This window comes from Corvus cornix, chromosome 1, assembly GCF_000738735.6.
Source record: "Corvus cornix cornix isolate S_Up_H32 chromosome 1, ASM73873v5, whole genome shotgun sequence".
NCBI lineage: Eukaryota > Metazoa > Chordata > Aves > Passeriformes > Corvidae > Corvus > Corvus cornix.
The window spans coordinates 78,949,084-78,964,405 of NC_046332.1; the positions used below are offsets into that span (position 1 = coordinate 78,949,084).

At 37.4% G+C, this 15,322-nt stretch overlaps 1 protein-coding gene across 1 annotated transcript in view; it reads left to right on the forward strand.

The window, feature by feature from the left end:
* Nucleotides 1-15,322, forward strand: part of PCCA (propionyl-CoA carboxylase subunit alpha) — a 274,195-nt gene that overhangs the window by 205,866 nt on the left and 53,007 nt on the right. The window contains exon 21 of the mRNA XM_039561855.1: nt 10,311-10,364. Coding sequence (XP_039417789.1) covers nt 10,311-10,364 — 54 coding nt within the window. The remainder of the gene's footprint in view (nt 1-10,310; nt 10,365-15,322) is intronic.

The window sequence follows — 15,322 nt, forward strand, 5'->3', positions numbered from 1 at the left end:
TTGCTTTTAGCAAAGAAACTCAGTAGCTTGAGAAGTTATTAATCTTTTAGTGTATATATGTAAATTTGTGGGAACCTTAAACTTGACCTCTGCTATTCGCTCACTGGAATCAAAATTGGTTTTTTGGTTATATATTTCTGTAGACTTGCTCCACTGCAAGAACCAAATTAGACAAGTGTATTTCTGTAGGTCAATTTGTCTCCAAAAGCAATTGACCCCTGAGTCTTGAGGTATCTTCTTTCTGCAAAACTTAGCCCTAGAGCCATTTAAGCAACAAATATGGATGAATCAAGTAATTCCAGCTGTGCTTTATTAATTTTCAGCCAATCTAATTTTTCTTCATAGTTGGTTTCATTCTTCTAAATTTGCTCAACCAAATACAATCTTTGTGAACATTTTATTTCTTTGAAGGTTTCATTTATGCACCTTTGGCTTGATCCTGTGGTCTGGCCACAATCTAGCAAAGCACTTAAGCATAGAAACAGGAAATGAATAATTTTAAAATGTCTTGGTTTGAAATATATTTATGTAAATTATAGTCTAGACATTTATATTGTTACATATCTTTTGCATGTTTAAAAATAAGTAATTAAGCATGCTTCTGTATTTTCACTCCTCTGCTAAAGGCTCAGTGAGAATTAGAGCAAAGCAGAGCACCAACTCTGCTGCAGAGTTATGAAGGGCCTTTGAGTTTAAAACCCATGTTTTCTAGGACAATTTCTAGAGTACGGGACCTAAGAGCTTGAGGAGAAGTATATGCCCTGGTCACAGTCTGTCTAGGGCATACCAGGGCACAACAAGGATGTGTGGCAGCCCCCCTCCTCCTGCTTTTGTTTCCTGTGTGAGGAAGCCCATCTGCGTGTGGCAGATGGGAGCTGCGGAGTGCCTGGCCAGGTCCCCAGATGAGAGTGGGACCAGAACCCTGGGGTATACTGCAGGTCCTGTGGCTGCAGCATAAGGGCTCTGAAATCTTTGTGCTGCTTTGGCTTACTGTGAAATCCGTAGGATGTCATACGAAATGATGAAGTGATGAAAACTTGGGATCGTTTGAGGAAGAGATTTCTGAGATAGTCTCCAGGGATGGGGGTGTGGGCAAACCCCATGGCATTTCTTGTAGTGCTCAGATTTCATCATGGGATTTTTTTTGTGGCTGTTTTTAGTAGTTCCTCAGCTAACCCCAGTTTCTCAGCATTTTCTCTGCTTTTGACTAGATTCTACCTCTCATTTGGTGAGGCTGAATTTAACACATCCTGAAGTGTAGGATTTTGCTCACCAAACAAATTACATTTTTTTGTACAGAAATACTTCACCAAAATGGTTTCCTATACTTGTTTCAAAGATGTTAATGATTTAGAATTTAACTTACAGCTAACTATTATGAATTTGGACTTTGCTGAAAATCAAAGAACTACAGAAATATAGTTACAATACACCTTCCTCAGATTTGAAGGCATTGGGTTTTATTTAGTTGCAAATGTATATTTAAAATACTTATATATATAAAACAGGATTTGAATATGATATAACCTTTTAGACAATATTTAGAATAAAAATAAATGAAGAAATGAGGGTTTCAATGATTCCTGTGAAGAGTTGAGTGGAAAAGGGGATGTTCATTTTTAGCTGTGGAAAAGAAAAATAAAAACTCCAGTGGAAACTGGAAGGGAAAGTGGTGCCTCAGTATGGTGTCCTGGAAAGTAATGACAGTTGGAAGAAAGATAACGGGCATATTTTGGGTCAATGAGGGCATTTTTACTCCTCTGTCATGTCCTCATGACATACAAGTAAGCTAGTTTTCAGTGAGCGCTGTGCCTGTAGAAGTAAGTTGTCTATGACCTCTTCTGTCTCCCAGTTCATATGGGCTGGGGAGCAGGTGGAAGGGAAAGAAGGCATAAGGTGTCTTTTTCAATAGAGTTTGAACATCTTTTAGTCTTCCTGGGAACTAGAATCTAAGGGGACCTTAAGATAAATCAAGGAATCCATGAAGTCCAGCAGATGGACTTGAACCTAACTGCAGCTCTGTCCTTCCTACAGTCAGGTTGCAAGTAGGTTCCTCCTGCTGGGACACTGCACAGGAAGATCAGGTATCTGCAGAGTGAGCAGGTTGCTCCAGGGAAAAATGCATGTAGGAGGAGATCCTCAAACCAACAACTACTTGTGTTTGGGCAAGTTCTCAAAAACCACCCCACTGACCATTCAGATTTGAGGGTGCTCTATGGCAATGCTACATGGACAAATTTTACAACTGCTTAGTGCTGTTGAATGCTGTACCTTCATCGATCCCATCATCAAACACTCAACTCATCCTTAAGCACCTTTTACTTGCAGATAGTTCCCTGTAGCAAAAGGATGCTGAGCCAGAACCATAGAATGGTTTGATTTATTTGTCACCATCTTTGCCAATACTTTTGTACCCCTTAGTTCTGTCATATGCACCCAGCCTTTTCACTGCCAAGCTGTCGGGCCCACAGCTCTGCTATCTTGCTGTTATGAAACCTTCTAGCCTCTAAAGGTAGTGTAAGCATTCTGCCTGGACACTGGAAAACTTTTCGTGGCTTTTGGCACCTTCAGCAAAGCATTTTTACAATGGCATTGGTGATACCTTCTTTTTTATTTCCTGGCTTTCAGAGAATTAGTCTCTGATGAACTGTAGCTCTGTAGGATGTAGACAGAACTCAACTGGACAAGGCCCTGAGCAGTTCAATATCACTTTGACATTAGCCTTGCTTTGAACAGGGAATATGACTACCTGATTTCCAGAGGTCCCTTCCAGCCTAACTGTTCTGTGTCTGTTGGGCATCCCAAACTCTACAGTAAAAAGGTCTTTATCAGTCACAGCAAGGTGTAATTAAGAGAATAATGGAGTTGCTAAACAAGAACATGATCCTGTAAAGCTGAAATCATCAGTCTCAAGCTTCAAGTGTTTTTGTGAATGAAATAGATGAAGATTTATCAGGGGAGCTTTCTCTACTTAGTGTTAAAGGGAATTTGGTGATGGCATCACTTATTTTTTCATTTAATTTATTTATTGCATCAACAATTGCAGCAGGAGTAGTATATTCTGCATCCTGGGGTATGACAAATGTAAGTGCTTCTCTGATACAATGTTTCTTTAGATTATTATTTTGGTCTATAATAACAAAAAATGAGAATGCTGTAGGTTATGAAGTCTTTGTTCCAGGGAAATGTCTGACAGGAGAACAAAGCCTATGCCCAAGTATTCATTTCCTACATAGAGACTTTTTAAATATGTGTGATTTTTTTTACTTTTTTAAGAAAAATTACCTTTTTTCATTTTGCTGTTTTGAGATCTCAGATGTAATCTGTGATAATGATATGATACATTATATAGGTTTTCAATCTAAAGTACCATTACCTCAGAACACTCATTTTCTTAACCTCTGAAAATTATTTTGGGGAGGTTTAGTGAGCAGTGTTCATGACTGCTTGACAGTCCATTTTTTAGTGCTGCCAATTACTGCACATACTCTGCTGTTGTCCTTTAACCAAGATTTCAAAATTATTCTTGCTAAGTTTCCTCCAGGAGAGGGACTCAGAATGATCTGCAAACAGACAGAACCTTAGTTATCCTATACCCACATAGCTGTACTTTTGGGTAGAGAAAAGCCTGTGTGAGCCCCAGCACTGAATTCCTGATGGCCCACATTGATTAACCTGTAGCTCACTCCCTGTTTTATTTTCAGCCTGTTCCAGTTACGGCTAACCTGGCCAAATCTGGTACAAATTTCTGGTCCATTGGTCAAATGGAGAATATGTGAAGGGAAGGGGAAGATTAAAGGAAATAAAAGCTCATGAAATTACAGCAGCAGAACTGAAAGCACACACCATTACCTTTACCAATTCTTTCATGAAAATGAATATATTTTCTTTTTTTCATTCAGGAAGGAAATGAGTGATCAACTGATATGTTCAATCAATCCCTCTGAAATGGGATTTGTTTTATCCTGTTTTACTCAAGATGTTAATAAAATAATATTAGTTGTCATGGTATCTTATGCCATGTTTTTTTCATCTTGGAGCTATAAATTTTCAAGATAAACAATATTCAGGATGAATAACTAGAAGGACTCTGTATGTGTCCAAAGACCAAAGCATTGCATTGAGTCACTGGCAGACATTTTAGTTTTATGATATCTAAACCCTGAAAGATGAGAAATGGTTCTCTTGACCATGGTAACACATGCAGAGAGCAAAGGGGAAGGAAGAGGAGGGGCATGAGAGTGAGAAAGGACTAAGGATCCTGTAAAGGATTTGTCTCAGGGCAGTCACAGACATTATCAGATCTAGAATCACATGGCAGCATTTTGACTACATAATTCCCCCCTTCTAGTAGCAAGACACATCATGGCATACCAAAACAAGGGGAAAGCTTGCAGAAGTTCTAGTCATTTTGTGATTCAATGTAGTAACAGCAAAAATTTAGAAGTTCACAGAGAAGACTAAACTCCTAATTATTGTATCGTTGTAAATTCTGGGCTGAAGTACATGTCCTTTAGACTAATTCTTTACTAACACCAAATAAACAGTATTTCCTGTGGATGTTTTCTTTAGGTTGTTGTTTGTGGGGTGCTTTTTGTGGGTTTTGTTGTTGTTTTTCTTGTTGTTTGTTTTGTTTATTTTTTGTTAGTTTTAAAGCCTGTCATCTACTTCATTGTAACACCTGCCTACCTCAGGATTAACGGAACACATGTACATACTTAGAAGGCACTCTCTGTATATGTAATAGCATACCTACAGTGGTTTTAATATTTAAAAAGCTTTGCAAAAAGAAGTAACAAGTAACAGTCACATTGGATATCACATAAAGAAATATTGGGAAGGATCTGTGTTTCTATTTTTCTGTTTATGGGAGGACAGAAATTCTCAAGTCATCTACTGCAATTGAATCCCAGGCATTAAGAGAACTTTTAAAAGTGATATGGTGCCTCAGCCTCTTAGAAACTGCACCTGCACAATTATCTGTGTGGATTGACACCCTGTAAGCCACTCACCCTGTATTTAACATCTACATTTGTACTGTTTAAGAACAGATTCCATCTAGTCCCTGGAAAGGGACTGAGGTAGCTTGCAACAGGTGCCAGGGAATGCCAGTATTTCAACTTTTTGGCAGGATTCCTTTTAATGGGAAAGACTGCTTCAGTACAATGCCACTAACATCAGTCTTAGATATCTTTCACAAGTCAAAATGCTTCACACACAGCAGGACATGATCATCTCTCTCCCTACTTGGGTGACTGCTGCCCTTGTAAGAACCTGGAAAATGTGGACGTGCCTTGAGGAAGAACAACTCACTGGGTCTTCATTTGCTATAAAGTGTGAACTGAAACTAATAATGGCTAAGGGTAGAGCAGTGCACAAAATCAGGCTAACTTCCCATCTGCAGCTTAATGCTCTAAGGGGAGAGAATGATGGCACCACCAGTGTAGAATGTTAAATTGTGAAAAAGTAGGGTGACTGCCAAAGTGGAAAGGCTTGTGAGGCTGAACAAGTCTGAACATACAGTGCAATGTAGACAGTCTCCAGCATGCAATCTTGGTCACATTGCTAGTCTGTGATTACATCCCTTGACTGGGATTTTGCATGGTGGAAAGGCAGTGCTGAGATGAAGTTCTGCTTTCTAGAAGGAGAGGGATAAGGAGACTGATAACATCAAATCAATCACCCCTTTTTGAGGAGAGGATGACTTAAAGGTTTCACAGCTACTTCTGCAGCTTTTTCCTCCTTTCTGACCCAACTGTGGAACTCCAAAGGTAGGAGTGACTTAGGTGGAAGATGGAGCTTTCCAGATGTCCAAGCACCCTCCTGTACACAAAATCTCATCAATTCAGATTAGACTAGCAGATGAATCTGTTCTAACTTTACAAGGTAAAATACTGTGTGGGTTTTTTTCCTGACTTCCCTATTGTGGGAATGATTTGTTTTATAATTAAACCCATCTGGGGATGATTCTGGCCTGTGTTTTGCTAGGTGAAATTTTAAAGAATTTTTGAGTATTGGCCAAAAAGTGGATAGCATCCTCCATTTGAAATTCCTGGCATAAGATGTTCAGAATTTGTTAGTGAGCAGTTGAAATGAATCAATAGGGGCTGGGCTGCAAGAAATTCTGCATCCTGAAAAACAGCACCATGCTTGGAAACTACCAGTGTTTCACTCAAAATTTTATTTATAGCCTATCCATAAATTTTCTGGGCTTGTAATTTTGTTTTTGGTTTGGTAGTTTGCTACATGTTGTCCAACTGGTAATATAGTCATGCCATAGCTTGAAAAAATTGAAAAAATGTTGGCTGAGTGACAATCTGTGCATTTTCTGTAAGAAAATGGTGTTTCTGTAAGAAATGGTGTCCAGCTTTTATTTTTAGCAAATAAAGCCAGTATATAGTAGTTCAAGATAAATGTTCTTGAGAAGTGTGTGTACCTATTTACTTACCTGATTGCCTTTGCTGGCTCACATTAATTCTGACCTTGGGGGATATCATTACTTTTTCATTTGTAAGCAAAGGGAAAAAAATTGCTTTTGATCTGTTGGAGTTTCTTTGGTTTTGTATCATTCCTTCTCTGAAGCTGCTCCCTTCCAGTAGCTTGGAGAGTTTTAGAGACCAGAAGACTTGTGGGAAATATTCTAAGATCTTGTTGTTGTCTAATAATGTCTATGTCAGTTAAGAATGTTTTTCATTAATATATATTTTATGTTTTCTTGAGCTGCTTTATCCTTCTTCATGTAAAGGTTGTTATCATTTTTATCTGCGAGTGCTCATCCATTGCAGGCTTAATGCAAAGCTGATTGTAACCCTATTGCATCTTACAATGAATACATCATTGATACCCAACTAACTGGAAATAATTTTCTATGGCAAAGCAGAAGAATTTAAAGTCAGATCACACTAACCTCTTGTAATTTACTGGGATTTACAGATTAAAATGATTATTTGTGAAATGACTGTGGTATAGCATACACAAGATAGAGGAGGAGAATCAAACACATTTTGTATGATTGTATGGACTTTTCTATTTTTACATGTGTGCATAAGCATTTTGTTTGTATATACATAGCATATGCAGTATAACATACTGTAACCTGTGTGTGTAAAAATACATATAATATTTATGTAACACTCACACTCATTTGACAGCTTTGAGACTGCAGATGGATTTTTTGAAGTTGTGATTTTTTTTCAGATTTGTTTTAGCTTGTTACTTTCTCATAAGGAAAGAAAAATATACTTTTAACTCATAGGATACTAATTAAGTTAGTCTGAAGCTTTGTCCACTGAATCAACCAGAAAAGCATTGGTTATATCTAAGATTGCATAATTTATGTCAACAGTGTAATTTTACTGTATTGGCAGGTAAACACATGGGTATGTTTTGTCTTTGAACAAATGATAAATTTCCCTTGCCTTTTTGGTGTAAACCTCCTAGCAAATAATTTGCGATTTATTGGGAAAGCAATGGCAATGCATATAATTAGCTATTCTCTATTGTTACCTCTATTTGATTACTTTCCTGCTATCACATGCAATATGAAACCATCTATTATGAGGTATAGAATATGTAAATATCTAACTTTACAAGAGAAACTGGAGACTGGTCCTTTTTCTAAAGAGGTGGGAAATAAAAGAATAATTGTTAACCATGTCCTTTCATTTTCTTGAAAACATCAATTACGTTTACAAATCCCAGAAACACAAGCCTGCCAGTGGAACAGAAGTAACTCTTTTCAGAAAAATCTAATCACATCTAATAGCTGAAATTTATTTGCAACTGTAATTTGAAACATTAATTATGATAATGTTCTGACTTCTTTTGTAACATAGTTCTCAAAAGCCTGGCAGTTCTCTTTCTGGTCGTGCTGTAACATATGTTTTGTGACTTGGAGAATTTCTCTACCTTTCTTTCTTCTTTTTGTTTTTTTACATACACCCATGAGGGAAATTTCTTTTTCTCCTCTTTCTTACCTATTTTCGTCACCTTCCCCATTGCTCCCCCTTTCCTGGATGTTAATTTAAGAGATGGATTTTAGTGCTTATACTGACTTCAGATGTGTTCGACACTGAATGAATGCTTTATATTTTGGACACAGCAAACAGTAGCAGTGAGGAATTGCTATACTGTGATACCAGGGTGCTCCAGCAGTGTCAGAGCAGGAAAAATGCTGCTGCTGCTATCTTTGTCTTGTCTTGAGGCGGAGGCTTTAGAAGGTGCCTTCTTTAAATACATATTTATTTGGCTTTATTAAAGTGGTTATTAAATTATTTTTGAAAGAACTTAGTTTTTGCTATGCTAGCTTATTTGGCTGTGAGTAAAGAAAATCTGTGTGAGGAAATACTTTAATGATGTGCTTTTCAGTTGAGAAAAGTAAGTCAAGTTGTCAAGATACCTGGCTTTACTCTGAAAGCCTTTAAAGAAAGTGACAAAAGGGCTCTATTTTTCGTTTTGTTTTGTTTTTTAAGTTGTGTTTTTCTGTGTGACAGGGAGATTAGCCAAAAAAACGGAATTTTTATTAGGACATGAAAAGGTCTCTAATGACCCTTGAAAGCAGACAAAAGGGTAGCACAATAAGTGACAGAACTCTAACGAGGGTGGAGGGCATTCCAGAAAAAAAAGAAATTAAATCCTTTAATTTTTCAGCTTGCCATTTTCTGACAGCTTATCAAGTGGTTGGGACTTGTTTGTTTTGGCATGCGGTTCATTCATTGTAGGCAGCCGGTACTTTGTTCTTCTTTGTGGTTTCCAAAACCTGATTGTGTTTATCCTAGACTGTGGGAAAAGTGTATATTCCTGTTTCCTTTATAAAAGTAAACGTCAGGTTTTGTATGAAATTTTATTTCCCATATTTTCCATTCCATTAATCATTATTGTTGAAATATGTCAGGCTCTGGCACATCACCCTTTGTTTTCATATGATTGTACAGATTGCAATGTCAGTGTGTGACCTGTTAAGTCAAAAAATAAGCATGTTTGGGCTGTAGTAATTATTACTTCATAAAGTGTAGCCGAGGAACATGCACCATTAGTGAAAAGGGACCAGGATTTAATTTATTGCTATTAAAATTGTTTTGGAGGATATCTAGCTATTGTTGGTGTAGCACTTTCTCATTTGGTCTAGAGAAGACAAGACTTAGGGGAGCCATGATAAGGGCTCTTCATATACCTGTAGGTAGCTGTAGAGAGGAAGGGAATAATCTGTGTTTCCTGTGTGTAATGAAAAAGAGGAGAATTAATATGTGTAATAAAGTTGAAGTAAGGGTTATTTTAATCAAATACTAGGAAAAAACTTCCTAATTGTAAAGATGCAGAACACTGGGATAAATTGCTTGGGGAGACTGTGAAATTTTTGCAATTGTAAGATTTTGAGAATGAGTTAGAAACACATTATTTGGGAGTGACACTGGTGTGCTTTGATTTTGTTAGGAGTCTTAGGCTAGAAGATCTCTCAAGATTATTTGCAGCCTCATTCTTAGGATTTTTTGTCTTTAAAATGCTGAAGGTTTCTGTGCAGTTCTTTGCAATAATACTCATCTTCTCAGATCTGTGCTTTAGTACTTTTATGTACACTTGGCATTGTGTAAAATCAGGGCGGTGTTCAATGACTCGGGACCGATGTGGGCCATAGTTTAAACAGTAGGAATTAAATGTGAGAAAAGACTTTTTACATTGAAGGAGAAAACAATTCACAGGAAGAAAGAATTCTTGATATGTTTTGCATATTTAGGTTATGTTTAATACTGTGTGAAACCAGTAATGTATTTTCTCTTACATTGTCTTGCGGCTTACTGACAATGTAGTATTTGAAGACTGTTTAATAACTTCAATCAACTCCTGAACCACAGTAGGTGACCAGACATTTCATAAGGTCATTTTTTTTTCTGTTCTCAAAGCAGCATCATTGGAGGTTTGCATTTTAAAAAGAGATTAAAATGTCTCTCATTAGGAGAGAATGAAGATAATATTTAATGTGAGTAACAGGAATACAGAATCACAGAGATGGCAGAAGCCTCATTATTCATGACATTCGAGCACAAGGTTGCTCTGTGTTGTACTTGGCCATATTTGCCTTCATTGTCCTTCAAAAATAAATTTTATTGAGTTGACTGAACTAAAACCAAAATCTGAGATGAAGTATAATTTAGACTTCCAGTACTTCTGTTGAAGGAATTTATTTTATCTGTTTTATGTATAGATTTATGTATTCAATTGTTTTTGATTACTTTACAGTGATGTGACAAAGCAAATGGAATGGTTACAAATTTTGAGTTGCTTTAATCAATTCTTACATTTGTGTTTTTCAGCGGATTTCTCGGAATGCCTCTGGAGAGACAAGCATTCAGTTTCTAGGCACAGTGGTAAGCATGTAATAACTGTATTGCAAAGAATTAAGTTGGTAGAAGAATATAATATAAACAGAAAGTAGGTAAATTACACTTTTACACTAAAGTGTAAAATGTACACTTTAGTACATTTACACTTGTAGATATGGGGGTCAGTATTATGTGTAAGTATTCTGAGTGTAACAGGTGAATGTAGGCCAACTGAAGCCAACTTCCAAGGCACAGTACCTGTGTTCTACCTTTCTGTTGATTCAAGTCTGCATCTGTTTCATTTAGAAGGGATTTTAAGGTAGCTAGCTGGTTGTAGAGTTGTAAGCTTATTGCAATATACTGAGGTTTGATACACATCAGGATCAATCCCACTCTTCTTCACCACATCAGCTTTCTGATCTCTATTGCTTCACTGTATTACATACCCCTATATCCCAGAGTGGGTTAGTAACTGTCTTAGGAAAAGACTATTTAGTAATGCAAAGTGTTCTGTTCTTTTCTCATTCTAACCAGATTTGGTAGCTTTGTAGTTCTCTCAGATTTTGTTTGCTGGATAGAAGTATGCCTAAAATCCTAATCAGATTTTATACCATTAGACAGAATTTACTGAATAAAATTATCCTTTGGAGCAGTCATGTATAATATACAAGTTTTGTGTTTGGTTATGGATGCTTATAAACATACATGTGATTGAAGCAACTTCCAGTTCTGTGATTTGCATGATTAAAATGCAGTCATTGAATTTTTTGAAGTTCCATGTGTGTCTAAAAATAGTTCTGAAAATGAAATAAAATTGAAGGATCCTCTAAAGTAAGTTGTCCTGCTTGCTGCCCACAGATTTCACTGTAGTGATGTTAGCAGTGAAAAGCCTAAGAATGAAACATTCCATGTAGAATTTAGTCCTAACATCTTTGTGCACTATTTGTTTTGGACACAAGTGGATTAGGATTGCATATGATCATGCTTTCATTCTACTTACTTGCGATTAGTTCTGCTACAAGTCCTGTGAAGCCATTGTTTGCAAGGTCTAACACGCTAAGGGTAAACTTAACAAGAATACCTTGCATTTATGTTTTTTCCTTACATGTTTGTTTTTAGAAATGAAAAGTACCCTTCATATTTTTTACTTCTATAGATACATCTCTGTGTACACGTATTTATTTATTTGTCTTAGTTACAAGCAGAGTAGCAGTAACCTAAAGACATAAAAATGAAGTTTTGTTCTGCACTATTGTATTTATGATGGTGCTTCTGCTCTGGAGTTGCAACCTGTGTATGTGAGATTGCTGCTAGGTGGTTGATTGGGTAGTCTTTGTGTGAGAAAATAATTACTCCAAGTAGATAAGATATAAACACAAATGCGGCTTGATAATCTGACTAGATTTTAATTGATTTCTCTGTAAGGGGGTGCTGTAGCAGGGAAAATTCTGATTGTGTATTTTGTGACATAAAATGTTAAACCTGCTGTTCAAATTAGATATGAAAATATTTTGTATTCATTTGTTAGAAGTGGCCCAAAGTCTCACAGACCGGGAAGAGATTATAAAAGATGGTGATGAAACAGCTACTGGATTGTAATATATGTTAGATCTTACTGACTAACTCGTGTGTTTATTGAATCCTAGTTATTTGGGGAAATCAAGTATGTGATTACAACTAAAATTCTCAGGAGAACTGAAGAGAAAAGCCTTTAGTACGCTCTCTGAAATTTTTTTATTTAATATAAATTATGCACATCTTGCTGATCAAACCCAGAGAGAGAACTTCAGCAATCAGGGTAGAGAAACAGTAATGAAGTCTGCTTCCCAGGGTTTGCTCCAATAACAGTTTTCTCGTAGAATCCAAGGCAGAGTGTGTACCTGTGCTCAGTCCTCCAGCCTGCTGTCCTCCTTTCCCCTAAATCCTGCTGTTTCATTTGTCCTTTGCTCATTTAACATCCTTGTACTCTTCTGATTTAAGCTTAATATATTCAGTTTAGGTAGTGGGGGGGAATATACAATGATATCCACTACAGATTGCTGCACATATAGATACACAGTCTGTAGTGTGTACATGTGCACCTACACAAATGTAAATGTTCAAACAAAGAAAATGTAACCTTAATGAAGGCCCTAGAAATACATTCACCATTACGTATCTCTTATTAAACCCTTGCAAACTGCAGTTGACTTAGGAAGTGTTTGAAGGGAATATTTACCAGCAAAAGAGTCTTGATTGCTCATTATTATTATAACGTATTGTTATCAACATAATAAACAGCTTGCAAAGTTACTTCTCCGCTCCTTTTTTTTAGTAGAAAACATAAAGAATAACTCTGAACATTCTGTGTTCATTTTGGTCAGGGCAAATGTTGATGGCACTCCAGTGGTACCAGCCAGCACGATGCTCTGGAGTGTACAGACCACTGACCTGTCCAGCAGAGTGTATTTTTAGAATGAGCTTGTAAGGAGCACAGCTTGCCTGGCTTGTCAGGAAGGCATCAGCTTCAATAAATGGCTTCACTTGATTTTTTGACATTGGGTAGTAGAAACAACTCTGCTGCTGGATTTTGACAAAACACAAGTCCCTGCTTCAGGAAGGCAGCTGACACTCTGAGGGGAAGTGAAAGCTGTGCTTCTCTATTAGAAATGTCCTGGCTGTTCCAGTTAGGTGGAGGACAGAGAAGACTGTATTGCAGATGAAAGACAACAGTATAATATGAATTTTGCTTCATAACATATGGTAAACATCTGGACAGTAAGATGAGTGTTTCTGTTAGTGTAGCAGCATATTTCTGTTGTTTTAGAGGAGAAAAGGAAAAATCATGTTGCTTTCTCCAGTGATATCATAGCTTTGAGTGCCTACTGTTAGCATCACTTGGGGGTCTGCATGGATTAGTAATAATGTTTTTGTTTTTTCTGATCATGAGTAGGAATTAATTGCTACTTGAGCATGTCTCTTCACTCCAAACTGTAGTGGCATTAGATAGCTTATTTTCTCCAAGTTGTTTTTTTGATAGAAGGTTGTGAGTCTCAGATATGATAGGGACTTAGCTTTTGGAAGATATATGAGGATGTTTCTGCCTGAGGAGCAAGCAACTTGTAACTGTAAGAAATAGTTATTGAATTGGAAATTGCACTGGTTTGGTTTAATTTTCTTGTGAGGATAGCATTTTGAGTCCTCATTAAATTATTGCAGAGGAGGTCCTGGGTTATGGCTGTAATTGAGATTTTACATGAGTTTTTACTCATTTGTCCTCTCTGATGAATATCACTAGACGTGGTGTACTGATGGAGTCCTGCTATTTTGCCACTTCACGCTAGATTTATTCAGATAGTGTATTTATTAATAGCATTACCATAACAACAAGTAATCTGGTTGTGCTATATATTGTACAAAGAAAAAGGAAACAAGCTAGTACGTGATTCAGATTAATGTCCAAAACTGTGCCCAAAAGCAAGAGTGCAGGAAATAAGGGAGCAGTAATTTATGGGCTGTCTCCTGTGTGTAGGCAGCTCACAGAAGTAGGTTTGTCAAAAACGTAGAATCACAGAATTGTTTAGATTGTAAAAAGACCTCCAAGATGATCAGTTCCAACCGTTAACCCAGCATTGTCAAATCCACCACTAAACCATGTCCCCAGGTGCCTCATCTACGTGTCTTTTAAATACCTTCAGAGACAGTGGCTGCACCACTTTCCTGGGCAGCCTGTTCAATGTTTGACAGCCTTTTCCATTAAGAAATTTTTCCAAATATCCAATCTAAACATCCCCTGGTGCAGCTTGAGGGAGTTTCATCAGTCATTACCTGAGAGAAGAGACCAATCCCCACTTGGCTACAACCTCCTTTAAAGCATTTGTAGAGAGTGAGAAAGTCTGAGCCTCCTTTTGTCCAGGCTAAACAAGCCCAGCTCCTTCAGCTGCTCCTCACAGGACTTGCTCTCTAGATGTAAAGATCATATGAAATAGATTCATAAAATCTATAGAAAAACACTAAGATCTATGTGCAGAGCTTCTGCTTCAGCCTCTGCAATTCAAAAAACTGGATGTTTGAGTGCTCAGAGGACCAAAGTCCACCCTTCATTCCTGTCTTTCTAATTACCCTCCAGTTTCTGTTGTGTCTTTTGTCTTTTCGTTCCACCTTCTGTTCTCTTACGTGAGAAGAATGTTTTTGGCTGGCCCACTGCTGGCCCCAGTCATTTGTTGGTTATTCAGGCCTCTCAGCTGGACTTCAACAATGAAATACGTCTGGGCAGGCAGCCTTTAACGCTAAGAAAGCTGCAAGTATATAGAGAACTGCAGATTATTGTGCAAGCATTAAACGTATTCTAGACTGTGTGTGGAATTTGAAATAAAGAAGTTGTGTATGTCCAGGTAATGAGCAGCCTGGCTCCATCACGTCTGTAATGTCATTGTCAGCTTTGGGCTGCAGGCCATGCTTGACAGCGATGCTCTGCTGACCCAGTGGATCACTTTCCTCAAAAGAGATGGTCCCTACCCTCTGCTCATAATTTATGCTGTTTCTTTGATCTTCTCTAACATCACAGCAGAAATATAAACAATTATTTTTTTTCCTCTGAGGAATGATGAAAGAAGATACACATGACATACTGTTCAGTATATTACTTAACAATATAGGGGAACATGATATAGGAACCCACATGGAGCAGATTAGAATTACTCTGGCTTAAGAGTCAAGCCATATTTAGGTGCTTTCTGAGTTTCCTAGCACTGTTTTCTTGGTTCATCCATCTCACTGGAGGATTTTCCATTGCTTCAGTCTGATCACCAATGGGGTGCTTTTTGCCACCTTTGATTTACAAAATATTTGAAGTTTTGTTGTGGTAGCTTATGCTCTCTTATGATTACTATTAGCCTGTTGATACTACACATCCTTTTATTCAGTGTTTTTGCAGACTCATTTAAAATAGTCCTGAGACCCACCACTGCAACCAGATCTGCAAATTCCAGGCTGAGAATACTGGATTTAGGAAAACAAGTCTC